This window comes from Populus euphratica, unplaced genomic scaffold, assembly GCF_000495115.2.
Source record: "Populus euphratica unplaced genomic scaffold, PopEup_1.0 scaffold588.1, whole genome shotgun sequence".
Taxonomy (NCBI): Eukaryota; Viridiplantae; Streptophyta; class Magnoliopsida; order Malpighiales; family Salicaceae; genus Populus; species Populus euphratica.
The window spans coordinates 183,413-207,880 of NW_011500202.1; the positions used below are offsets into that span (position 1 = coordinate 183,413).

At 33.2% G+C, this 24,468-nt stretch overlaps 3 protein-coding genes across 6 annotated transcripts; all 3 read right to left on the reverse strand.

Annotated features, from left to right (window-relative positions):
• Window positions 1–2,485: 2,485 nt before the first annotated feature.
• LOC105111911 (ER membrane protein complex subunit 2-like) lies at window positions 2,486–6,694 on the reverse strand. Of its 2 annotated transcripts, none has more exons than XM_011007402.1 (9): window positions 6,429–6,694; window positions 6,005–6,069; window positions 4,853–4,901; window positions 4,329–4,423; window positions 4,054–4,139; window positions 3,895–3,954; window positions 3,701–3,782; window positions 3,092–3,205; window positions 2,486–2,812 (listed from the first exon to the last, which is right to left on the reverse strand). In XM_011007402.1, exons 1-9 carry the CDS (start codon window positions 6,613–6,615, stop codon window positions 2,642–2,644), a joined length of 909 nt encoding a protein of 302 aa, XP_011005704.1. In that variant the 5' UTR covers window positions 6,616–6,694; the 3' UTR covers window positions 2,486–2,641. The 2 variants fall into 2 exon arrangements, with proteins under 2 accessions (XP_011005704.1, XP_011005705.1); XM_011007403.1 differs by having other exon boundaries at window positions 6,005–6,049; window positions 6,429–6,558.
• A 5,375-nt stretch (window positions 6,695–12,069) lies between these two features.
• LOC105111922 (protein IQ-DOMAIN 14-like) lies at window positions 12,070–13,641 on the reverse strand. The gene is made up of 4 exons (XM_011007415.1): window positions 13,285–13,641; window positions 12,998–13,201; window positions 12,180–12,773; window positions 12,070–12,090 (listed from the first exon to the last, which is right to left on the reverse strand). Exons 1-4 carry the CDS (start codon window positions 13,639–13,641, stop codon window positions 12,070–12,072), a joined length of 1,176 nt encoding a protein of 391 aa, XP_011005717.1.
• Window positions 13,642–16,362: 2,721 nt separating this feature from the next.
• Window positions 16,363–23,461, reverse strand: LOC105111912 (serine/threonine-protein kinase Nek2-like). 3 transcript variants are annotated; one of them, XM_011007406.1, is made up of 16 exons: window positions 22,999–23,461; window positions 22,042–22,153; window positions 21,828–21,894; window positions 21,301–21,366; window positions 20,511–20,557; window positions 20,366–20,411; window positions 20,091–20,171; window positions 19,958–20,000; window positions 19,822–19,871; window positions 19,641–19,722; window positions 19,489–19,538; window positions 18,885–18,958; window positions 18,723–18,774; window positions 17,700–17,875; window positions 17,432–17,588; window positions 16,363–17,302 (listed from the first exon to the last, which is right to left on the reverse strand). In XM_011007406.1, the coding sequence occupies exons 2-16, from the start codon at window positions 22,125–22,127 to the stop codon at window positions 16,628–16,630; spliced, it is 1,752 nt and encodes a 583-aa protein (XP_011005708.1). In that variant the 5' UTR covers window positions 22,128–22,153; window positions 22,999–23,461; the 3' UTR covers window positions 16,363–16,627. The 3 variants fall into 3 exon arrangements, with proteins under 3 accessions (XP_011005708.1, XP_011005706.1, XP_011005707.1); XM_011007404.1 differs by having other exon boundaries at window positions 17,432–17,875; window positions 22,999–23,460; XM_011007405.1 differs by having other exon boundaries at window positions 17,432–17,875; window positions 22,042–22,175; window positions 22,999–23,460.
• Window positions 23,462–24,468: the final 1,007 nt, after the last annotated feature.

Sequence of the window (24,468 nt, forward strand, 5' to 3'; positions counted from 1 at the left end):
TATATATATATATATATATTCTACTACTGGTCCCTGGAAGCTGTTTTGGTTGTTACTTACTGTACGAAAACGCGGTATGTCTGTCCGAAGGCATTTTGTCGTCACATCTATTAGATGTAAGACATTCACACTTGGTTAATGTATTATAAGATCTTGTCCGTTAAAAACATAGCGAAGGGGGGAGAGAATCTCATCAACCAACCATCAAATCTATCACTGGCTGATCTTTTATAAAATAGCATCGTGATCTACTCACATCAGCCACTTAATTCACCTCTATCGTGGAAAGGTAGGTTAGGGAAGCGTAGGATTTCTTAGGAACAAAATGCCACGTGCAGGCTATATGTTGTCCTGAGATTTCTTCATCAGCAGCTATTGTTTGTGTCAGGAGATCGAGGAAGATAATTTTGTCTCTACAACCTATTTTTTCAACAATTTTTATACAAAAATACATAAAATATCACGGAGACACGAGTAAACTCATTTGTTGTCTTATTTTTATTTTATTTTTTAAAATTACTTTTCTTTTTAATTTAATCTTTAAATTCAAAAAAATTGGTATAATTTATTTTTTATTTTTATTTTTATTTTCACCCTCATTTTATTAATTACATTTTTATCAATTAAATCTTCTTATATAATTGATTATTTGTTATTAATTTCATCCTTTAGTTTATAAATAGCTAGATAACATTGTTTTAAACAGCTTTCTAAAAAAGTAAAAAGATTTCTTTTTTTTAGAATTTGAGCAGATTTTATCACAAATTAATTAGAATGCGAGTAGATTCAAGTTTTTTATTATATTATATCGTGTCAATCATTTTTATACAAACATAAAATTAATATTCTAATTTTCAGCTATGTCCCCACATGAATTCAAACTAAACACCATTATCACTTTAAGCCCACCTTCTTTGATTATTCTGGAGTTCATATTTTATGTCCTTGTTTGCAATAAAATGTGAAAATAGTGGACTATGAGCATTTTCTTTTTTATAATGCACGAAAGAGTACGTGGAAGTTTGAAATCCTTTCACTCTACTGTTTAGATTTTATTTAGGATTTACCCTCTCATGCTCGTAATGGTTAGCTATATACACATCCTTACATCTATTTTTAAATTCATAAATGTCTTGTTAATTATTAATATTATTTTAGTATTTTTATTTTTTATATTCGCATTAAAAAAATATATTTGTCATATGTTCACATGCATCTATTTTGGAATTTTAATGATTTATTTGTAAAAATTGTCATCATTTAATCCACATTAAAAAGAATATCATAAGACCAACATTCCAAAACCCTAAAAAACAAGTTCTCTTTTATAAAATTGTGTTGAAAATATATTTATAACGAGCAATTATCTTAATATTAATAAGAAGTAATACGTACCTCTTAATATCCTTAGTTTTTGAAATATGTCTTCTTATTAAACCTTTAGATCATATATTATTCATCAATGATACTGTAATAATAATAATTATGAGTATTAATTTCTTATTTAGCTTAATATTCATTGATGATATTTAAGTGTTAATTAAGAGTATTAATTTCTTATGAAATTTTAAAGGTATATGCCACTAAATTTTACCTTCAAGTAAATCAATTCAAAATAATTATTGCTTGAATATCTAAGAATTGGGGCACAAAAATCTCATTTAGCAAAAATTAATATTATAAGATAAATGAACCTAAATAGCTTATTATTCATGGATCATTGTTTTATAAACAAAATATTTAACAATATCTTGTCCTATTATAAGATAAATGAGCCTAAATAGCTTATTATTCATGGATCATTGTTTTATAAACAAAATATTTAACGATATCTTCTCCTAGAATTTGGATTTGGGTTCCATGATCCCAATAAAAACTAACTTATTTAATAAATTATTAATAGTGACATGTCATAATAAGAAGTAAATAAATAAAGAAATATTAATTGGAAGTAACAAAAATTAAAAATATTAAATTAAAAACTTGAAAATATCAAAACCTATTTTGGATTTAACTCATTGTAGTGAATCTTTTCTCACCCATGTAAGTAAATCATTGATAGATTAGTCATTACAGACTATCACAGACTATTAAAATAAAATGCAATTAGCAATACAGTTTATCTAATATAGATATGATGTTTAAAGTTGATAGTATATTTTTTTTAAGCATACCCCAATCCATCATTTTAGATCTTCAAATATTAATTAGAATTTCTAGGGATCATAATAATATGATGAGTTTTTTTTTTCCTCCCATTTCACACATTTTATTTTGTCGTTAGTGAATCCATGGCACTGAAAATCAGAGAACTCCAAATACTAAGGCAAGGAAATGAGCCGGAAGCCGAACGTGGATAAAATCCAAATAATGCAAGTGGGAAAAATCCTTGTAATCTTCCTTGTCTGTGATCTGTGCATTCCAAATAATACATCAAATCCTCTTATCAAGGACCTCACCATAGAAAAAAAAATCAAAGGAAAAATAAACAACAAAAAGACCGATATTATAACTCATTTAAATTATATGGAATCTGCAATGTTTATAAATTTTAGCTTTTGGTTACGTTACTGAGGGCCACTTCAGATTTTAGAGTCTGGGGCAACAACGAAAATCTTCAAAAAAAAAAAAAAGGATCGAGTTATGATGAAACTTTCAAGCTTTTAAAACCTGAAGTGAACACAGAGAGTTTGTCAGAAGCTCTCTGCTTGTACTCTTTCTCCAAAGCTGCTGTTGCCAAAGATTGCAAGTCTGGACTGTCCTTGTCTTCCTTGTCTCGTCCTTTTGAAAGCTGTGCAATAGCTGAGGTACACTGGTGACAAAGAATCATAATTTCCTTGTTAGTCACATAGTTCAGAAACATCGTCAAAGGCGCGGGATAGGAAAAAGGAGAGCTTCGAATTCCTAAAGATAATAATGAAGCTATAAAATGGCCTCAATACAAACATTAGATGGGAACTTCAAAGGAAGGAGAAAAGAAAACCTAAACAACGAATCTCAATGCCAGAATCACCCCAAAGAAGATGTAGCTACATCCTCAAGTAAAATATTTGCAGCATATACACACACAGAGGAGGAGGAGGTATCTCACCAAACAAATACCAAAAAGTGCCCTGGTGTTCTTGCCCCCAGTCAAATCTATGGTGGAAGAATAATATTTCTTCGCTGTCAGAAGGTTTTCAATTCCACCAAGAGTGTAAAGCACCTGTTGATTCAAGAAAGCAAAGGCAATTTAGTAGTCATTGTTAACAAAGGGAGTCGTCTATGAATTGATCTGGGTTGCTATTCCTGTGCATGCCTAATAATATTAGCACATACTATCATGGTCTGTGTTACATGTCATAAATTGGCATTCTATCCATATTCCTAAAATTGTTTGAAATGCCCAATAAAAAGTCTATGCAAGATGAATTCTTTAAGCATCAGCCCAGCACGGTTCAGTTGATGTCAAATGCACGATCCTATTTGGATATACCAGTGAATTCTATGTTTTGATATCTCTGGTTATGCAGCCAATATAAAATTATTCTCCAAATAATGTTGCTTAGAAGCTTTTAGCAAAAGATAAGAATAATAAAAAACAATAGCTTCAGCAGTGGTTACTAATTTAAAGAAGCAGGATGATACAGTGGCATAGGCTTAAATGATCCAGTGGAACTGCAGGTTGAGATAATATAGCTGAAATAAAGAAGTTCCTCACATCAGCATACGCTAGATGATACAGCGGGACCATAGGTTGAGATAATATCAGCTCTTCATAGCAGAACGCTGCTTGCTTGTACCTAATTCATTAAGGCGGGAACTGGTTTAAGCTACTGATAAAGAATAAAACAGCAACACACAAATAATTTGATAGACAGTAGCTTTCCCAACATATAAAGAAAAATTCCTCACATTTGCAAGGAGATGTATATTTCAGCAAGCTCTCTCCAGGCATCATGATCAGCCATAAATCTAAGGAAAAGAGGAAAAATAACATAAGACCAAATTCAGTCCTGTGTTAATTAATATCACCAAAACTGGGACAAGGTAGGATTTTAAGGACTGCCTCACGTTTCAAGATACTTATTGAGCAAGTCAATTGCCCCTGTCAAATTGCCTTGTGCCTTTGCCAAAGCTACCCTTCTCTTGTGTACTACCTACGTAAGAAAAATGGCATTGGCCTGATTTGAATATAAGTTCTTCTTAATTAACACCAATAATACTTCACGATTGAGAAAGACAGCACAACGAGGCTTTATAAGGTACATTTCAAAAACAAATTGGTTACAAAAATGAGGCTTTATAAGGAACTACATTTCAAAAACAAATTGGTTACAAAAATTTACCTGATCAAAAGGATTGTCCTCTAAAAGGCTTGAGTAAGCCTTTTCTGCCTCTCCCCAAGACCCCTTTGATTCAAGTAACATTGCCTTCAGTCTGCCTGTGATTTGTGTGGAAAAAGAAAAAACCATTCCATCACATGTTAAGATCAAAACAAAAATTTTCCTTGTACTTTCTACAGGGACTCAAACTACAGCTGAAAAATTAAACTGTAGAGAAAACACCTAAAGCCACACAAACGAATGTGTATGGTCATAATATTAACATTTCGATGTTCCTATTTGAAGTCCAATGACTTGGTATCCCCACTGACGCTAAAGAAAAAACAAACTACCACCTCACCTTGTAGAACAATTTAAAAAATGAGCTAACTGTGATCTAAGAATTTCTTAATGCAGGAGAGCTATTAAATGATAGGGAACTTGGCCATGTAAGATTATGCATCACATGCAATTGAAAGATCGTTATTAGTTCCCGCTCTTAACCACAACAAAGCACACTTGTAAGCCATATGTTATTTTTAACTGACCAACTCTTTTACTCTCTGGAAATTTCTTCCGCAACGCATTTACACAGTCCTGCAAAAGATTGTAGATTACATATTGCATCAACTTCAAAACAAAGAATCTCATACCACCCAACTACAGCAACCAGAAAAAGCATGAGTAAAGTCAAATGAGCTCGAATACAAAACCTATGGATGCAAGACTCAATTATATAGCACTCATGTTGAAAGGCAATGCAAAAGTGACGAAAGAAGAAAAAAAAAGAGAGATATGAATGAAGTTTCAAGGATAAATTTTCCAAAAATCTTTATTCACTCAATTTACATGAAAAAAAAGAGAGACATGAATGAAGTTTCAAGGATAAATTGTCCAAAAATCTTTATTCACTCAATTTACATCACACCCAACATTCTAAAATGTTCAGGAGATTACAGTTTTTTATTATAAAGTTTTGGCTCGATCAGAAAAAATAGCATGCCTCACAGTTATGCCTTAAAAATAAACAGTTGAGGAATAGTGAGCACCTAAAATAAAGGCTAAGGAACAAGAAAATTTAATGAATAAGGTGGACTTTCTAAGCACATCCTTGTTAAGGGCCAAGGGCTAAGAAAGAATAGAAGCAAAAATTACAATAAAAACAAGAAAGTGATCCTGGAGCCAAATAAGTACCCACTGCCTGCTAACCCTCAGAAAATCAACCATCACCAAAAGCTAAAGCTAACACCTGTTTGGAATATCAATTAACTCACAGAAGAACCATAATTTGTCCAAAATATTGCTTCACCAACAATCAGAAATTAAGGATTCGTGTTATATTTAACATCAGAAGAACTGAGAAGTATGGTGGAACATAGATATGAGTTTGATTTCTTTGAGCTAATGAAATCTCAAGGCATTAGGACATATCATAGAAATGCACAACCAGCGTCTTTTGCAATAGCTCGTACTGTGTGCCTACGCGAGATTATTAACTATAAGAACAATAAAAGGAGTGAGACAAGTGCGATATGAAAAAATCCAAGAATAATGAATATATTAACTATTCTCAATCTACAGAAATTATTTCGTTAATAATCAGTATAAACATCTGGTAAAGCACCTAGAGTGAAAATGATATGAAACTAAAATAAAGCATATAAAAAAAAACACTAAGCTGAAAATGAAACAATTGATACCTTTGCAACCTCAAGAGAATGGCAGTCCATGGCTGCAACTGCAACCTGCTCATATAGAGTCCATTCTACATCAACAACGAAGTACTAATAAATCAGTATACATTCAACAACTAAGTGGCTGCAATTCGTTAAAAAAGGAGCTTTAAACCATTGAAACAACCAGCACAACGTGTGTGTTTGCAATCCATAAACAATCAACATCAAGTTTCAAAACCTCAAATCTCAATTATTCAACAAAAAATTTCATAACTCACTAACCAAATTGCACAGTCACGGTAATTCTTACTCAAACCCAATTCAAATCAAGCTCCAAACTTTCAAACCCAGAAACAAAACTAATCCAAAAAGACTCCAAATTTCCAATAATTGAGCAACCCAGAGGAGCAAATCAATAAAAGAACCCATCAAAAGAGAGAAAGTGCACCTTCAGGACCAAGACTGGATCTTTTCTTGGAGTCATTCAAGATCAATAAACCATGCTTAAACACCTTGACAGAACGCCTAACTTTGAGCTTTCTAACCATGCAGAGATACTCCCATGCCCCTCCTCCTCCATTGTCCACTTGACTCTCCAATCTATTCAATTGCATCTCTTCTGTTTTTGTCACCATATTTATTGTGCTTCTCTCTCCTTCTCTTTGTGCGTTCCTCTATCAGAGTGTCTGTGGACTCTGTTACAGATATGCTATTATGGATTTTTGAACAATATAAATATAACTTTTTTAATTTACATTCTAAATATAAAAAAGTTATTTATAACAGCTAATTGTGGGAAAATTCTTAATTAATTTAATATTAAAATATAAAATTAAAAAAAGATTTTTGAACAATATAAATATAACTTTTTTAATTTACATTCTAAATATAAAAAAGTTATTTATAACAGCTAATTGTGGGAAAATTCTTAATTAATTTAATATTAAAATATAAAATTAAAAAAATTAATTAAAAAAATCTTACTTAAACTTTTTAAATTCATGAGAAGAATCCATAATATCATAATAATTTCATAAAAATAAAATAGTATATATTTAAAAAAATTAAAAATGTATTATTATAATAAATAGTATTTTAGCATTAAAGAAATGACATTTTTTAAAATATATATTAACAAATTAAAATAATATTTTTATTTTATTTTTATCTCTTTCGTTTACCATCTCCATTGAAGATGCTCTAAACTATGTTTCTTAGACCGGTTTTTTCTTTTTTTATCTCCTTATTGTTGACCTCTTGGAATGTCATGACTGATGAATGATAAATACTTATATGAAAAGAAAAAAAAAAAAAAACCAAATCAGTCCCCATTAATGCATGTTTAGTCCTACTACCAAGTTTGTTCAATCAAATTTTCGCACTTCTAAATTTTGGACAGATATGTTCTTATTCCTTGTATCTTAATCTGTTTGATTGCACTGTTAAGATTTTATCCAGGATATATGAATAATAAATGACAATCTTAATGGCGGTTGCTTGTTGTTTTATTTTGGACAGAGTTCTTTTCAATAGGCATTGAACAACGCCTGAAAGGCACAGTCAATACAAATTTCATTTTTGAGCTCACAGCTTTTACACATTTCCTTAGAGGAATCATTGCAGATTCTGAACACACCATCAAGGCATCTGCAAATTCCTTAGGAAGGCATGGTTTCGTTAACTATTTTGGTTTACAGGTACTTCCTTGATAATCCCTTCGGAAGCCTGCTGAGTGTTTGGCTGACAGTAGTTGCTGATCTTCAGAAATTGCTTTACTTAGTTTCCAATGATTTGACTTGTATTGTATTCTTTTCAGCGTTTTGGAAGTGGTTCAGTGTCAACGCATTTCAATGGAGCTGCACTGCTCCGAGGAGAGTGGGAAAGTGCAGTAAGAATGAACCTTGATCAAAGAGAAGGAGATATCCTTTCATTGATTCTATGTTCAGACCATTAACTCTGTGGCTTGTTTCAAACTATAAAGACGTTATTGGGAATATTATGAGGAAAGTAATGATATTGAGGGGACCCTAAGGCAGCTCCCTCGCCATCTGGTGGCTGAAAGGGCCATAGTAAGTTGTCGGCTGTCGCTGCTCCACCGTAAATTTCTTTATCTGACATCCTGGCAGTATCAGAGCTTCAATCAAAAGTATTTTTAGTAAATTTCTAATCTTAAAAATGTGATCTTTCCCCTCTTTGTTTGTATCATCTATTTTCTAGCTATGCAGTCCTCGTATCAGTCATAAGATTTGTACAAGATGCAATATAATTAAGCATGATTACTTTAATTACTTCTCACATGCCATTGATGAACATTAATTGTACTTCTTTTTAATATCATGCAGCTTCAATGTTTAAAGAATGTCCTGGGGACTCCTTGCAGGCCCTGAAAGCTATACCCGGGACTACGAGAATGATGCAAGTGATTGTTCATCCAGTATTGGAACATGATTTCCTCATTATATCATATATATTCTAAAACGCCTGGCAATCACTGTAGCTTTTTTCCCAACTCAATTTTTTTTCTTTTTTCAATTGAATCCTTCTAAGCAGGGGTGGAGTAGGAAAAAAAAATTGAGGAGGATCAAATTAAAAGAATTATTTTAAAAATATTTGTTTTATTGAAATATGTATTAAATGAAGACCAAGGAAAGGACTGAAAAAATTTTCCTTGCAGGGGCTGGGGCTCTGCCAGCCTCCTTGCCTCCGCCACTGCTTCTAAGTTCAAATTAATGACTACTTGTTAAATTTAGTAAGTATTGGAAAAAACTAATAATAAGGAATCAAAATGAAAAACGCGGATAAATATAATGGCCAGCCTAATATTATGAGGTGAAGTTTATTTTCATTATTTTTGATTTTTTATGTTATTTTTTGTGTTGGTACGTGCTTTTCTAGCCTAATTGCATGGAATTAGGAATGAAATTATAGTAAAATTATCACATTAAAAATTTGAGGATCAAAAAGTAAAGGTAAGATACATTTTATAGCTAGCCACATGTGTACGCTAAATTTCAATTTGATCCTTTTCTAATTTTTAGATCCCTTGATATAAGAGAATTAGAGAGCTGCTAGAAAATTGGTCAAAGAAAAAGTATTTGGTTATTGTGATTTTAAAATTCAAAATAGCCAAGTTTGATATTAAAATATTTTATTAAATGATAAAAGTTTGATGATGGTTGTTATGTATATTCATGTTACTTAAAAATATAGATCAGGTCTTAATTGAAAAATGAGTTCTTTTAATCAAAAAATAAAACTTGGTTTTTTTGCTCATTTTCTAATTATTATGGCTGCTAAAAACTAGATAAGCAGATAAGTGAATGACATGTTATCTTCTATCACAAATAACTTGTTATCTATTTTATTTTTTTTGTTATCATTTAATATCTTAAAAAAAAAATTAGATACTTGGACTTGGCCTTCTTCAAGAGTAAACCCATGGCCTTTCTTTTTACCTTTTGTTTTCACTTAAAAAAAGGTTAATTTATTTACTCTTTAATTTATTTTAATATGATTTTTAAATATTATTATAATTTTTTAGATGAATTTTAAAATTTTATTTTTTTAACTACTATATATATGATATGACAATAATAAATTATCAAAAAATCACCCTTTTTTTATCACAGGTTTGTTTTTGGTCATCTAGAATTTATTTTTCTAAATCAAAACCAAATTATCACTAGTTATCCATGATTCAAAAAATTCTTGATGCAGGACATGCAATAATCTAGTTTAATCTAGTTTTCTTCTAAATGGACTGCTCTCTGGGAATAATTAGCAGAAACAGCATATTTTTTATTCTTATGCAAGTACTTTCTGAAATCATCTTGGGCACCTCACTCATGGGCACCTCCATCATCACATCCGATAAACTCATGGATCAATTTACGTCTACACTATCTTTTTAACGACATGAGTGCACCATTACATGGAAATTATTTCAATTGTTGATGCAGTGTCGCCTCAAAACACATTATCTCTAGTATACAGAAAGGCCACATGCTGCCTTCCCCAGATTGTTACAACAGGGATATCTTATATGTATGTAGCATGCATGCGCCGAGGATCTTATAAGATAATAACAGAGTCTGTGAAGGGCCATGTTTTCTTCGAGTCCTCTTAATGAAAAGAAGTTGTGGAGAGGCATGTCCTATCGGAGGAAGAGAGCTGTGAAGATTTACGCACAATCCTTTCACTTGTTATTGTTGTTCAGGTATGTGCACAGTTAACAAAGCTATTTGTGGAACCATGCGCAGGTGAGAGAGCGCAAAAATACACTGTAATTTTGTTCTTCTGGCAGATCTAGTGTAATTCTTCCGACAAATGATATCATATCGCCAAAGTTTATCATGACTTTGGCTAAGAAGGTTGTTACACCTTAGTACATCTTATCTAATTCTTTATGACACAACTGCTTTCTGGATATTGTGGTGTTTGTGAGTGTATTTAAGCATATTAGAAAGATAAGCATGCATATTACATGTTTCTGTCGCGTTAAGCTTGGAAGAAACCCCAGGTAAGGCTTTGACTGTTGTCAAGATGTCTATGATAGGTTACGATTTTCCTTTCATCATCTTAAATTTTCATTTCTCAGCAAATAGGCAGCACACCACAAGACCTCTCATTACAAGCAGGCTCCTGAGTATATCACTGTTTGTTGCTCCAAGTTCGAGGGCGCTGTTGCTTTTAATAATTGTCTTATTGTTTTGACCAGGATGGTATCAATTTGACTGAAAGCGTCTATAGTGTCTAGTACGTTGTAATCCCCCCCCCCCTCTCTCCATGCATGCTTGCTTTATTCTGATTGGAGTTATGTGTGTTGGTGTTCTTTGCAGGGAATTTTCCATAACCAGTACGAAAGTTATAGGCCTGTTTTTCAGAAGCTACTGGACTTTGAATGGCATGCCCTTTTTGAAAAAATCATTGAGCTCTTTGGTCTAGAGCCAGACTACAGATATCTGGTAATATTGCTAATCATTCATCAACTGTTCTTTTCCTTTCCGGGAATTCCTTACATATAATGACAGTAATAAACCATTGGCAGTCACAGATCTGGATAAAATTTCCGAGGCTAGATAAATGAACATAATCAAACAAGATGAACAACGCAGGGGAGACAAGGGTGAAAATTCATCTGTCTGCACAAAACAACCAGTGAACTCTCAAAACGGTACAGGTTTATCAACAGACACTAATGAGGTGGAGGGTGAGAGAGAAGTAGGGTCAGAACAAGTCTCTGATTCTAATTCACGGGAAACCCAGAAGGTTCTCAAGTTAATCCTCACACTCCCAAGCTTAATGTCATGCAACAATGGCCATAAGAGAGCTGCTGAAAACGTCAACATCAGTACGTATTCCTTCGAAATTCTTCTTTTGACATAATAAAAATAGTTGGATATGTTTTATCTAGACAATTTTTTTACGTTTCTAGCTGTCAAACTTTCCTTCTGTTTTTCCACTCGCAGGAAAGTTCCATGTCATCTAACTAATTATTCGTTATATTTGCAGTTTGCGTACCACAAAACATTGAACCAGTGAGTATATCACTACTCAAAAGATATGTAGTGTAGAGGACAGACTGCTTTCTACGGAGCAGAATTTACCAATTTATGAGAGCAAAAAAGTTTCGGACGGGATTTCAAATTATTCTTGGAACACCACTGATTTAGTGATCAAACAATTCTTGGAACAGCACTGATTTAGTGATCAAACAACCACCTATCTTTTTGTTATGCCTATTGTAAAGTCACCGTGAAGTACTTAAAGATTTTGTCAATGGATTCAATGCTCACACGGGTTAGTTAGCAGACAGTGAAACGACCAAACTCATTGCTAGGAATGTTTATTGTCCTCTGGAAAAAGGCTGCATTTCTCTGTTGAAATTATATATATCTATTGTTTTTCCTTGTAAGAAAAAAATAATTCTCTCTGTCAAGTTTTCATGGCTGAGCCAAAAAGCTCCTGTAGATATTGAATGCACAGATTTACAACAATTGACGCTTCTGCTATGATAGCATGATAGCAACTAGCTTGTCTTGTGATTCCAAAAATTCTTTAGCTGGTATCATGGGCCATCGGATGAACTTTTAGTAGATATTCAGATGGGGCTGCAATCAGAAGAATAAAGGACTCAAGAAAACCAAAAATAATTAGGAATAGAAGTAAATATTGAAATGAAATTTGACTGCTAACTCACCTCATATGTGACAAGAACTTTGCTGTAGTTGGAATATTGAGTGCTAGTTGTGATGTTGGCATCATCATAACTGCCCTTTGACTTTGTTGGTCTATAGAGTTTTATAAACCATGGATCTTGGTTTTCATGAACCATGTGCTTTGAGTGCGAAGATGAGCATTGTGACTGAGCATCTTGGTGGCCATTCAGTCCATCCATCCAAGTAGTTTGCTTGTTTTTAACTCTGGTGCTTTCTTTAGGTCGCTGTTTTGGTTCGCTTTGTGACCTGACTTTAGCCTTGGAAGATTCTGTGTCGGCCATGTAGCTTGGTAGGGATGAAAATTGATTAGAAAGAGTGTCGACATAGTCTGGCCGTCCGTAAGTGAAGGAAGCTCTTCCCCAGTTTGTTTTGGAAGGGGGAGAACCAGTTGTGGGACTGTTTTGTGCTGTGAAGGAAAACTCCTTGTATTGATGTTCTTGCCTAGAGATTTTTAGTTCCCCAGAGTAGAATCTGGGAATCTCTCTCTCTACTCTGTCTATTAATGAATGATTCATGTATCCACTTCTGTTCTTCGAAACTCCTCGGATTTCATGAAGATTAACATCAACTGCCTCCTATGTATGAACACAAGTTAGCATCACAAATCAGATTTTGAAGGATTAGATTGCATGTTTTTCGTTAACCCTGATGGTACACCAAAGTTATCATATATATTATGCTATGTTGACAGATTTTGGGGTGACGGACATTATCATTTCCAAATTAGCTGCATCCTATAGTTCATCCTAGAAGATACCGTGATTTGGAAGGTACTGCAGACAAAAGTGGGACTACTTACTCTGTGTCTTGATGATTTCCTTTTCATGGCAAGTTGTTGTGATTCTCCGGCCATCTGAACTCTATGACAACAAGCTCTTGCTTGTATTGTCATGAGTGTATGCATTCGTCGAAGAGTTGCAGTTGTTTGTTTCCTCACCTGGTGACCCCTTACTAATGCTTGTAACTTGACCAATCCCCTCAACGCACACAAAGCTTTCCTGGCCTGTACAATGAAGCGATTGATATACATATCTCATCCATGAAGAAAGGTTAAAAATCAAGTAGAAAGGAAGTTTGTATGAATACCAGATAAGAACGAAAGACAGCTTGAATCCTGGTGGCAGCTGCATCTTCCACTGCCTTTCTTATTCTATCTGCCGCATGTGTTTGTACGACAACTTTTTTAATAGCTTCGGTGGTTGGCAAAGCAAATGATGATCTGTGTGCTAAATATTGGGTAGTGATGATCGAGTCAAGAGATCTACGACCCCTGTAAACTCTCTCTTTCTTTGCAGATTTGCCAAAGCTCCATCTCCTCTTATAAGCTGGAGTTGCAGTTGGTGTTGTCTCCTTCTCTGCATGGAAGGAGACATTGTTCTTCTTTGTTTTCTCCTCCTTTTTTCCTAGCAAGAAGTTTATCATCCACCTGCTTGCCTTTCCCATTGTTTTGCATCACCCCATCGAAGATCCAACCATATTTAACACTGAAAGGAGAAAATGATGAGCAACTAGTGAACCTGCCTGTATCTCCAATTACTTGAGCACGAAGACGGAGGCCATCTTATTTATACCCAATCATAAGGAAGATGATCTTTGCTGACTCATGTTTGCATGTTGTATACAAGTATACATCTTCTTCTTCCTAACCCCGGTCAAGCCGACTTGTGTCATAGTCGATAGGCTAATTGAGGCCTGCAGAAGGTTTTGTGATCAAGCCATTTGCCACGCTCCTAAAGGTTGATGGTAAAGATTCTTCTCCCTTGATGAGGTCTTCGCACCTGTTCAAACTTCTGTCTTTTCTAGGGCAAGTTTTTTCCTCTAAAAACAAGCTTTTTTATTTTTATTTTTTGGTTTTGTTTTTAATTAGATGTTTGTTTATACAGCGGTTTTAGCTTTTAGAACAAACATGTAAACTACACGGTTAGTGATATAAAAAAAAATAAAAAAAAGAAGCAATTTACTATTTAGTGTGACGCATAAATTTTTTCTTCAAATTTTTATTTTGCACACAGTAGTTTAGAATTGCTTCTCGTGCAATTCACCTGCTACTGTGCATAACAGTGTGTGAATTAATAATTCACTTTGTCATTGTTAACTCCAAAAAGTGAACTATATCCATATGAATTATATAACTCGCATGATAACATAAGAAGCATTCATCTGATACTGTTTACATGAACAGTATTAGATGATTTTTTTTTAAGTAGTATTAATGTGAAAAGTGTTTGTTGGAGGGACCTGTTAAATTTTTTAAAAAATTTATATTTTATTAAAAAGTTAATGTTTAATATTATTTAATAATACTATATAAATTAAAAAAGTATCGCATGATAATATAATATTTGTGAAATTTTATCGTAATTTTAATTTTATTTCTGATGATATTTTACCTGATTTTGTTTTGTTGCACATCCAAAAAATCATGAAAATTATAATGTTTATCAGATGAATTTTATATATAATGAAATTATAGATAAGTTAATAAAATAATAAAAAATATTTGATATAAAATATTATTTATTTAATGATATAATAATAATAGTTAAATCTATAATATTTAAATTAAAAATCATCAATATTAATATATTAATATATATATATATATAATTGATGTTAATTAAAATTACTTTTGATAAAATAATTTTTTTAAATTACAATCATAAAAATTATCCCAATTCAAATTCACGGAAGTCTCCAACACAGTGTTCTGGATGTAAAACACCTTAGTTGACCGAGTCTTTGGTGCTTTTCTAACTTCTCTGGTATGGAGTTTAGCTCCACGCAAAATGGGAATGGTTAAGGTGGTGGGTTCTTCCTAATTACTTAGAACTTGTTTATTAATATATTTTTAAAATATTAAAAAAATTAAATATTTTTATATTTTAAAATGATTTTAATTTGTTGGTATTAAAAATAAATTTATAAAAAATATATTATTTTGATATTACTCTGAAAAACAATCATTATTATAATAATAAATACTTTTTATAGTTGTAATTTTGTAAAAACCCTAGAAATTTATATTTTTATTAAACCTAAATTTTTATAACAATTGGAGATGGAATTGTCATCGGAATTACACAGTTAAAGAAAAAGCATCTCTAACCGCAAGACAGACAGAACAAGAACAGTCCTTGAAGTTGAAAATATAAACAATGATAATAAACAAACATCCTTCAACTTTTATTTATTAATACAACTTTTTCTTTCTTTTGCTTTTGCCTGCATGCATTACTGTGGCTTTTGCTTTCAAAACTTGAAAAATCATTAAGCATTTTTAATGTATTAATATATATTTTTAATTAGAAAATACTCTTCACTGCCTTACAGGGTATATCAGCTCGGAACCTCGCCTGAACGAGACTCCACATTATCGATTAACCAGATATATGGGAACCTTGTAATCTTCGTTGCACAAAAAGGTGACAAGTGTGTTTGGTCGTTTGTCAAGATTTTTTAACACTATGTGACTTTTGGGCAGGTATGTTTGGTATTGTATTTTAAAAGTATTTTTAAAAATATTTAATTTTTTTATTTTAAATTAATATGTTTTTTTTTTATTTTAAAATTATTTTGATATATTAATTTTAAAACTAATTTTTAAAAAATAAAAAAAATTATTAACATAATTTTTAAATAAAAAATATTTTGAAAAACAATTATTATTACACTTTTAAATATGCTAACATGATTTCAGTCCTCAAAAAATAAATAAATTAATTAAACTGATAATGAACAAACTAAATAAATTGAGTGTATTAAAAAATAATTTAAAAATTAAATTATAAAAAAATCCAATTAAACAAATTAAAATATTTTTAAAAATTTTATTTGGTTTCGATTTTATAAGTTTGAAACTGAAAAACCTCAACTAAATCAAATAAATTTAATTTAAAATAAAATCAAACCAAATCAAAATCAGTAAGTTAAGTTAAAGTTAATATTAATTTAATTTCAATTTAATTTTTAATATTTTATAAAATTTTAATTTTATTGTTTTGATTAATAAAAATCAAATAAAATAAAACCAAACTGAAAGTAACGACCCAGCGTGGCATAAGATTTATATTTTCTAGTCTGTTTTTCTTTTTTGCTTTTGACAAGACCAGGTTGACGGCCCATCCCATCAATTGGAAATTTAAAAGAGAAGTATGGAAGTGATTTAAGTTAAACACATCTAGTTTACCACGGTTCCGCCATGGAAGTATAGCATACTGCATACAGGGACACGGCCTTGTTACTTCTGTTCATTTGCATAAATAACATATAGTAATGGGGCATCTCAATCGGCTTAAAAATTTTACAACCTATAAAGTTGTCTGCCTAAATATCTATCGTCTCCCCCATAAATCGTAGCCAAAAAGCCGATAGAGCAGACTCTAAAAATTGTTGCAGTTGCAAAATATAGTACACACGGAACCGGTCGCTGTCAATCTTCTGGTTTGGCAGTATTTTCCTTGAAGCTCTTTGTCAGCCATATGGCAGTTTCCCTGGGGGAGACCTTTCCAGGTCCAAATGGCTTTAGCAGCACCCCAAGCTCATCGTACCTTGCCGCTTGCAGCAATCTTGCACTGAATTCTAACAAACCTTCCAGAGCTTCTGCGCGCTGCTGGAGTGATGAGGTGTCAAACCTGCGCTGCCTCGTGTCTGATGAGGTGCGGCTTGATGCCCCAGCAGTGGCATTTTGATTGGAGGAATTGCTTCCGTTCTCTTCATCTACCTGAAACAAACCAAGTTCAATTCCTTGCCATGCCTCTGTGAGATTGGGCCTTGCAGAGGTTCTATCGCTGAACTGAACTGTGCATTTATCCTTTGTGATTGAGCAGTCACCATGACGCAAGGAGTTGGATGACCCTCGTGCTGAGGTTGATGAAGTTTTCCGGATAGGGAGGAATGGTTCATCATATGAAGCCAGCGGGAATTCAGCCATCCTATCAATTCGAGGAGCATTGACAGAAACATCCGGAGATTTTATCTGGCTAAGGATGCTAATATTAGTCCCACTCGGGGAATTTTGTATCCTGCCTTTTGACGGCAATGGAAAAGATGCTCTGCGAGCTGATGGGTTGGATTTTGTAGTCGGAGTTTTTCGGGTGACAGGAAGCTGAAAAGTTAATAAAAGGACGTGTGAGATCCAAATTGTAAAACTATCAGAAGTTGTTCATAATTTCTTCATTTGTGTATTTGCGTGCATGTGAGAGAGGGGGGCAGAGAGAGAGATTCACGTGCTTACAGATTCACATTTTCCTGCAGACTCTGTCCGTCTCTTAATAGAGACAGAGGCTTTGGTCGGTGTGCGTTTTGGAGTCTTGGCACTGTTTGAAGGTTTTGAAGCAATTGATCTGCAAATGACTGTTCCTTGGCTGCACTCAATGGATGAATCTGATAACCTTCGATTCAAATAAATCGGTGTATCATGTATCCCTTCAGTAGAACACACAGAATCTTGCTCTGCTACAGATATACTTGGATTTAATGCCCTATCATTACCAAGTGAATACCTCTTGTCCCTCTGAACTTTGCGAGGATTATCTTCTGGCACTAAGAATCTTGTTTTCTTCATGTAATGGGGTTCAGGCCATTGGAAAGGTAATGTATTCTGTCTAGGGCTGCTCATCTTAAGATGAATCTTAAGGACATAAGGCTGAAGATGCGGATGCCTGAGCAGCTGTGCAGCCTGTGACAGTGAATATTTTGAGTGAGAACATAACACATTAATATGCCACATAAACTAAAATGCTCAAATTTCCTTATATTGCAATGGTTGACCTATAGGCAATTGTAACACAAAATGCATGGCTGTCATGTACAAACTGGCAAACCTTTTGCTGGCTCCATTTCTACATGCTTTCTGAAAAGTATTTGAGAGTAGCAATCAAGAAAACTTATTCTCTCATTTACTGCACAATGCAAGGGTAAAACATGTTCATAAAGTCCCAGTAATATTATTTTCCTTGTTAGAAATAAAGAAAGACACCTCCCCCTCTATGTTAGTGTTTGTTGAGTAACCAGGCAAGTGCATGTAATGCATCGATTACAGCTGCGCTTATGCAGCTTAGGTGAGGGTGAAATGTTGCTACAAACTTATGGTAAATGCAATGGCATTGTGGCATAGCAACCATCCAATCAACAAAGCATACTGAAGCTTGCATGGTGCCTTTGTGGTGCTGTAGATAAGAGTCTAGGAGAAACTAATTATTTTTCCACTTGCCTGGAGATAACACTTCGGAGAATTTTAAAAATTTTCATAATCTATTTTCAGTTCTCTGGCAACATTTGCCTTTATTATTTTAGGATGAATCTTGTTATTGGAAGCTAACAAAATGGCACAACAAATCTCATTTCCACAGTAGACCTTGAAACAGTTTTCAACTCTTGGAGATTGTTTCTACATGCAAAATAAATTCAAAGAAAGAACAAAAATGAAGTGAATTTTATGAATCATCTTTATGCTGGCCTATAGTCATGCAGTGCACTAGATTCACATATAATTTAAGATGCAGATTAAAAGAGATCACACATACACCGGGTCTGAGCTCTGGATCCTTTCGCAGCATGCTTTTAACAAGTCCTCGGCTAAAAACAAAAACAGGAACATGATTAGATGATTATAGGAACAACAATAAAATCCAGCATCTTAATTAGAAACAGCGACAACATTGGGAAAACAAATGATGAAGACTTACAAGGCACCAGAATATTTAGTTGGAAGTGGAGCCAAAATTGACCTATTTATTTTGTTAATCAGTGCTTGCATATCCTGCTCAAGAGATGGAAAATAAAATCCACACAGAGAAATGAACAAAAAAATTAGAGCAGAAAATGCAGGAGAAAGCTCAAACAGAAATGGATGGGATGAGAGCCTTCTAATGTTGATTATACTGATCAAACTGCAGACCAAAATGGCTAGTGAACGTGGAACTTATATGATCCACTATAATGGTGCATAGTTCTTTCTTTCCTTCTCATCTTTTTTTTCTTTTTGGTGGGAAGACTGGGGAAGGGGGGAGGGGGTGGGAAGGTAAATCCTCTACAGAAAAAATTCTTGGTGAAACTCAAACCAGAGTACAAAATAATCCAAAATTATTGTTTTTCAACTTTGACAGAAAACATAATATATGCAGCAAACCTTGGGACTGTAATATAAGAACATACATGATTTTGGGCAGGAAAATAACATGTTGATGATGCTAGGTATCACTTGGAGCAGTTCAATGTAAATGCCTGAAAGCATGACTTGTTCATCTTTGAAATTCTGCCAAGTATAGAAACAGGATAAAAAATACTTACAAATGCTTTAAATGCAGGCCTAAGAGAGGTCATTTCATATATACAGCAACCTGGGAGACAAATTTTGAGAAGCACAGGTAGTTGTGAGTAACTGAAAGAGCAATCAAGAACGTGTAACTTTTGCATACACATCAGTACACTGAGCAACTTACCTAAAGACCAAATATCTGACTTAGAACCATAAGGTATGTCAGCAAGAAGCTCAGGACACATATAGCTGGGCGTTCCCACAACCTGAACACATATGAACAAGTCCCACCAGTGACAAATCACATTCAAGGAAACTGAGATAAAATTGGAAGATTAGCCCAGCTTAAGGGCTCCGAAACTTACAGAGGAAGCAAGGTCATCTGAAGTTAATATTTTGGCAAGTCCAAAATCACCTGTACCAGGATGGGTTGTCCATCATTCAGAAAAAAATGCACACTCCCTTTCATTAAAATCAGAAGGTATCAATCAGATCACTTACCAAGACGAATGTCTTGCTGTTTTGTCAAGAAGATATTGGAGCACTGATCAAATCATGAGGCCTTGTCAGTAAAATGCAGTTTCAATTATTGGCACTGTTTTGAATCTGAGTACACAAAATACTTGCCACTAACCTTGACATCACGGTGAAGAATGTGGTTCATATGCAAGTAGTCAAGTGCCATGAGAAGCTGAACGAGCCACTTACAGAGCTTCTGAAACATTAAATAACTAAGAATCAGTTATTCAGTTGCAAAAAGATCCTCCAAATTGAAATTTTGAATTCATAAAAAAAATTAAATTTTAAGGTTGTAAATGGAAACTACATTTCTGAAAAAGAGAAGGGCCTCCCCCAAGCAAAAAACAAAAAAGAAACAAAGAAAGATAGAAAATATTAAAAAAAAAAAACCTCTTCAGAGAACAGCATGCCATTAGCTTTCTTTATAGCTTCTGCCCTGTAATAATAAGGAAAAGAAGAAAGAATCAAGCATGGCCAAGGTTATTCTTGGCTTTAAGTAAAAGCAACGCCAGTTCCAGCCAGAGTGAAAACTTACATGTCTCCTCCTTCACAATAACCTATAATAATGCACACATAGCAACCCTGACTCCAAAGCATAAAAAAGAACCAGTATTAGCCTATTTATAAAAACAGAAATCAACTACTTGTGTTTTTAGCTCAATCCTTAGATAACTAAAATATTTTTTCCCAACCTAACAGAATGATTCAGAAACCCATCTCAACTCAACTAAACATCACCTTATCCCAAATAACAAGGAAAAAGCTTTGAATACTGAGTAGAAAAAAAAAATATGCAAAAGGAGTACACCTTTTGCACATCATTGAAAAAATGAAGCTTTTGCTAGATTAAATAAAGCATATTGGAGTTCAGAAATATAAAATGTAAATTTATATGGAGAGTTGACTCAAAAAGGAGTAAGCAATAATGCCAAGTTTCGGGTAATGTCTGTCAATGGCATTCATTAATGATATAACACAACCATGAAGTTAAATTTCATGTGTTTAACATTAACGTTAAGGATAGCTACTAGATGATGGGAAAAAATAGTTAGCATGCAACAAGTTTAAGGCACATCCCTGAACGATTTAGTAAAGACTAATTGGACATCGGTCTCCGATATCTGATTGCAAAAGCAGCAATCTATTGGAGTTGAGCGAGGAAGAGGATTTTAAAACTTACAGAAAATATGGAACATTAAACACCAAGATTCTCTAAATCAAAAAATGAACATCCAACCATGAAAGACCATTAGAGATCAAGATAAAATGAAGAAGAGGTAAAGACATTTACTCATAAATAAGTAATAACAACAGGAACAGTATACCTTTTCTACCCAGGAATCTTTGTACTCTACGATAAATGGACTTTGGATCCTAGAAATGAGCTCTTTCTGTATAAAACAGAAAAGGGGTTAGACCTGCAGATCCAGTATAATCTATCAAAGGTGAAAGCTAGCTCAACCAGCTCTGCATGCATAGTTCATTACTCTCGGTTATATTACAAAATTGTTCTGTCAGCATTTCTGATGTACAGGTTCAAGCATCCTAATTTTGAAGGGTATTAACATGTAAAGCTAGTTAATTCAGGGCCTTGATTAACAGTGTGATATAAGTATCTTTACATATGCAACAAAGACAGTAGAAACATTTGTTTTTCTCCTTTTTTTTTGTTTTCTCTCAAACAACTTTATTAGCAAGTTTTAATTGCACGAACAATGTCAAAGCATAACAGAACATCATTTAAACAGAAACATAGGAAGATTACAAACATAAACAGAGTCAATGTCAGATTTGGTGTTAGATGATGAAGATGAGTCATTCTGCCAAAGTCTTAAAAAAAAAAAACATTGACCTCTTGATGTGCAGATCGACGTGACCTGTCAGTCTGCCTGGCAAGCCTGATCTTTTTCAACACATACCTTAAATATGCATAACAAGAGAATCAGAGTTGAAATGAAACCAATCACCTGAGTATATGATATTGCTCACAATTTATCATTGTAATGGTGGAATTTTACAGCAAGTGAATAAATGCAGGAAGAGCAGAGTATAAGTTTCATTCTCACTTCTTTTTTTCATGTTTATGCCTCACAAGAAGAGCTGAACCAAAAGAACCCTTCCCTATTTGCTCTAATATTTCATACTGCTCCATCTGAGAGATTGAAATGACTTGCTTCTCTGGATGCAGACAAAAAGAAATCTTCAACGCCATAAAGAGAAAGCAATAAGGTAATAACAAGAAAAAGCTACACTGTCTGTAAAGTTACTCCATAAATGCATATACTATAAGCCACCAAAAACTTCTTTACTAACAAAGAAAGGAACTGCGCGAAATTGACCAAAAATAAAATAAAATAACTGGGAAGGCCCTTGAAAGCTAAGAAATACAAGAATTATGAGAGCATTTTAGGTAAACATTAATCATAAAATCATCCAATAATCTCACAAATGGGGAAAAAATTTAATTGTATGTTTATTAACCCAAAAAAGAAGAGGAAATCAAGGGAAATGAAATGAATATTGGTGGGTTTTGTTTTTAGTGGCAAAATGCTTAATTTTTCTATGAACAGATCAAGTAAACTATTTTAATTGTATAAAGCCCAACTATTCATGAAACTATCAATTTCTTACCAGCCCCTAATTGTTACATAGTTAAGCATCCTAAAGGCCATATTTCCTGCCTTATTCTTCATTTTCTCGGTAACCAAACATTCTCATTACCAAAAAAAAGAGAGGCAGGGGGGCGAGAGAGAGAGACTGTACAAAAAGAAAATATACCTAAAGTAGCACATACAAAGACCACAAATTCCTGAACTTATCTCCCTACATTACAAATCAAGAACTTCAAAACTTAACAAGTTAAACAACTAAGATCCCAAGGGACCTTGAGAAGACAAATGCAGCTCCAGGAAATGCAAAGTAGACTGAAAACAGAGGCAGTTTTCACATTGACAAAAAGAAAGTGAATCAAATCTAGAGATTCCACAAAGAAAAAGATAAGAAAAGACAGGGAAGGGATGTACCTGAGTGATGTAAACAGGTAGTAGATCAAAAGAGAAAGAGAGATCACAATGTGAGCGAAAGAGAGGGAAACAAGAATGTGGGGTTAGACATTTTCATGGAAAGAAAGAAACTAGGGGGTTCAGATGACAGAAGTACAAGAAGGAGGAGAAGCTGGAGTTGAAGAGGAAGTTGCAGCATTAGCAGCAACAGTGCTTCTGGAGACATTGATGTGTGTGCCTGTGTTTTTTGGACTGAGAGAGAATGACAAATTTTGGGGTGTATATATATATATATATATATAAAAGAAAACAAAAGAGAAAATAAAGAAAGCAAGAAAAATGTTATTGGACCACAAGTCCCATGGATTCATAGACTATTTGACATTAAAATGGAGAAAGATATTAGGAAGGAGATTAGGAGTGCCATTTGTTGGATTATATTACTATTTGTTTTCCTCGCAGAAAGCAACAAAAGCAGAGAGTCTAGGCAACGAAAGCCTAGCCCTAAAGAAAGAAACAAAGCATAGGCTAAGAGAGTTGATGCATCTTTTTGTAGGTGAGGAAGAGACAAAGTAGAGTAACAAATCACATGAAACTCAAAGAAAGTTAACGCTGAATGCTTTAGCTTGAAGCACTAATGGAAGATTTTTAGAGGGAGCTTAGCATGGGACCCTATCATAAACATGTTGATCAAATCAAATTATTATTGTTTCATATTTGACAAATATTCCATGTCAATTTACAAATGTTGGAATTGGATTCTCTCCTTGTGTCCAAATTTCACAATTGATTTTGGATTCTTCAATTTAGATTAGGTGGGAAAAAAATAACTCTTTGTTTTTTGTTTTTATGATGCATCAAATCATAATTATTTAATTTGAACTAAATGCTTTAGATTCATGAAAATAAAAGGATCCTAATCCAGAAATATAGTTTGGAAAGGGGATGATTTATTTTATTTTTTTTCTTTTCAGATGATAATTTTATTTATTTTCCAAGAGTTTTGGAAAAACTTTATTGAATTTTTTTAGTATATTAAACCATAGAAATATAGAAATATATGTTTCTTGTAATCTAATTAGAAAGATCAGGGTAATATAAACCCTTTTAATAATAAAGATATTTAAAAGTATGATAATAGTTATTTTTTAAATTATTTTTATTTTAAATATTAAAATGATCTGAAAATATCAAAAATATATTAATTTAAAATAAAAATAAAAAAATAAAAAAAATTAATTTTTTTAAGAGTGCTTTAAAAAACACAGTGTAATATGCTAGTTCTTTAATTTTTTTTATAAATTTTTTTATATTAATTGATGTTTCAATAAAGAGATAATTTTAGAGCAAACAAAAATAAAAAAACAGGCAATACATACTGAATTATCAGCTATGTAATGGATAGAGTTAGGAATATTAATTAAGGGATTCTAATTAATCATAATTATAGAGGGAGGGGGGGGGGGGGGGGGGGGGAAGGTTTGGGGGGGT

Excerpts from the sequence above, each read along its gene's own strand:
- LOC105111911 (XM_011007402.1), bottom strand. The coding sequence starts at position 6,615 with ATGGTGACAAAAACAGAAGAGATGCAATTGAATAGATTGGAGAGTCAA. Across the intron at positions 3,783-3,894 it reads ATATACATCTCCTTGCAAAT|GTACAAGCAAGCAGCGTTCT; the intron begins GTGAGGAATTTT and ends TTAATGAATTAG. Across the intron at positions 2,813-3,091 it reads CACTTTTTGGTATTTGTTTG|TGTACCTCAGCTATTGCACA; the intron begins GTGAGATACCTC and ends CTTTGTCACCAG.
- LOC105111912 (XM_011007404.1), bottom strand. The coding sequence starts at position 22,127 with ATGGAGCAGTATGAAATATTAGAGCAAATAGGGAAGGGTTCTTTTGGT. Across the intron at positions 21,367-21,827 it reads GTCGATCTGCACATCAAGAG|AAAGAGCTCATTTCTAGGAT; the intron begins GTCAATGTTTTT and ends TGTTTTATACAG. Across the intron at positions 18,775-18,884 it reads ACTAAATATTCTGGTGCCTT|CCGAGGACTTGTTAAAAGCA; the intron begins GTAAGTCTTCAT and ends TTTTGTTTTTAG.
- LOC105111922 (XM_011007415.1), bottom strand. The coding sequence starts at position 13,641 with ATGGGAAAGGCAAGCAGGTGGATGATAAACTTCTTGCTAGGAAAAAAG. Across the intron at positions 13,202-13,284 it reads CTGTCTTTCGTTCTTATCTG|GCCAGGAAAGCTTTGTGTGC; the intron begins GTATTCATACAA and ends TTCATTGTACAG. Across the intron at positions 12,774-12,997 it reads GGAAATCATCAAGACACAGA|GAGGCAGTTGATGTTAATCT; the intron begins GTAAGTAGTCCC and ends GTTCATACATAG.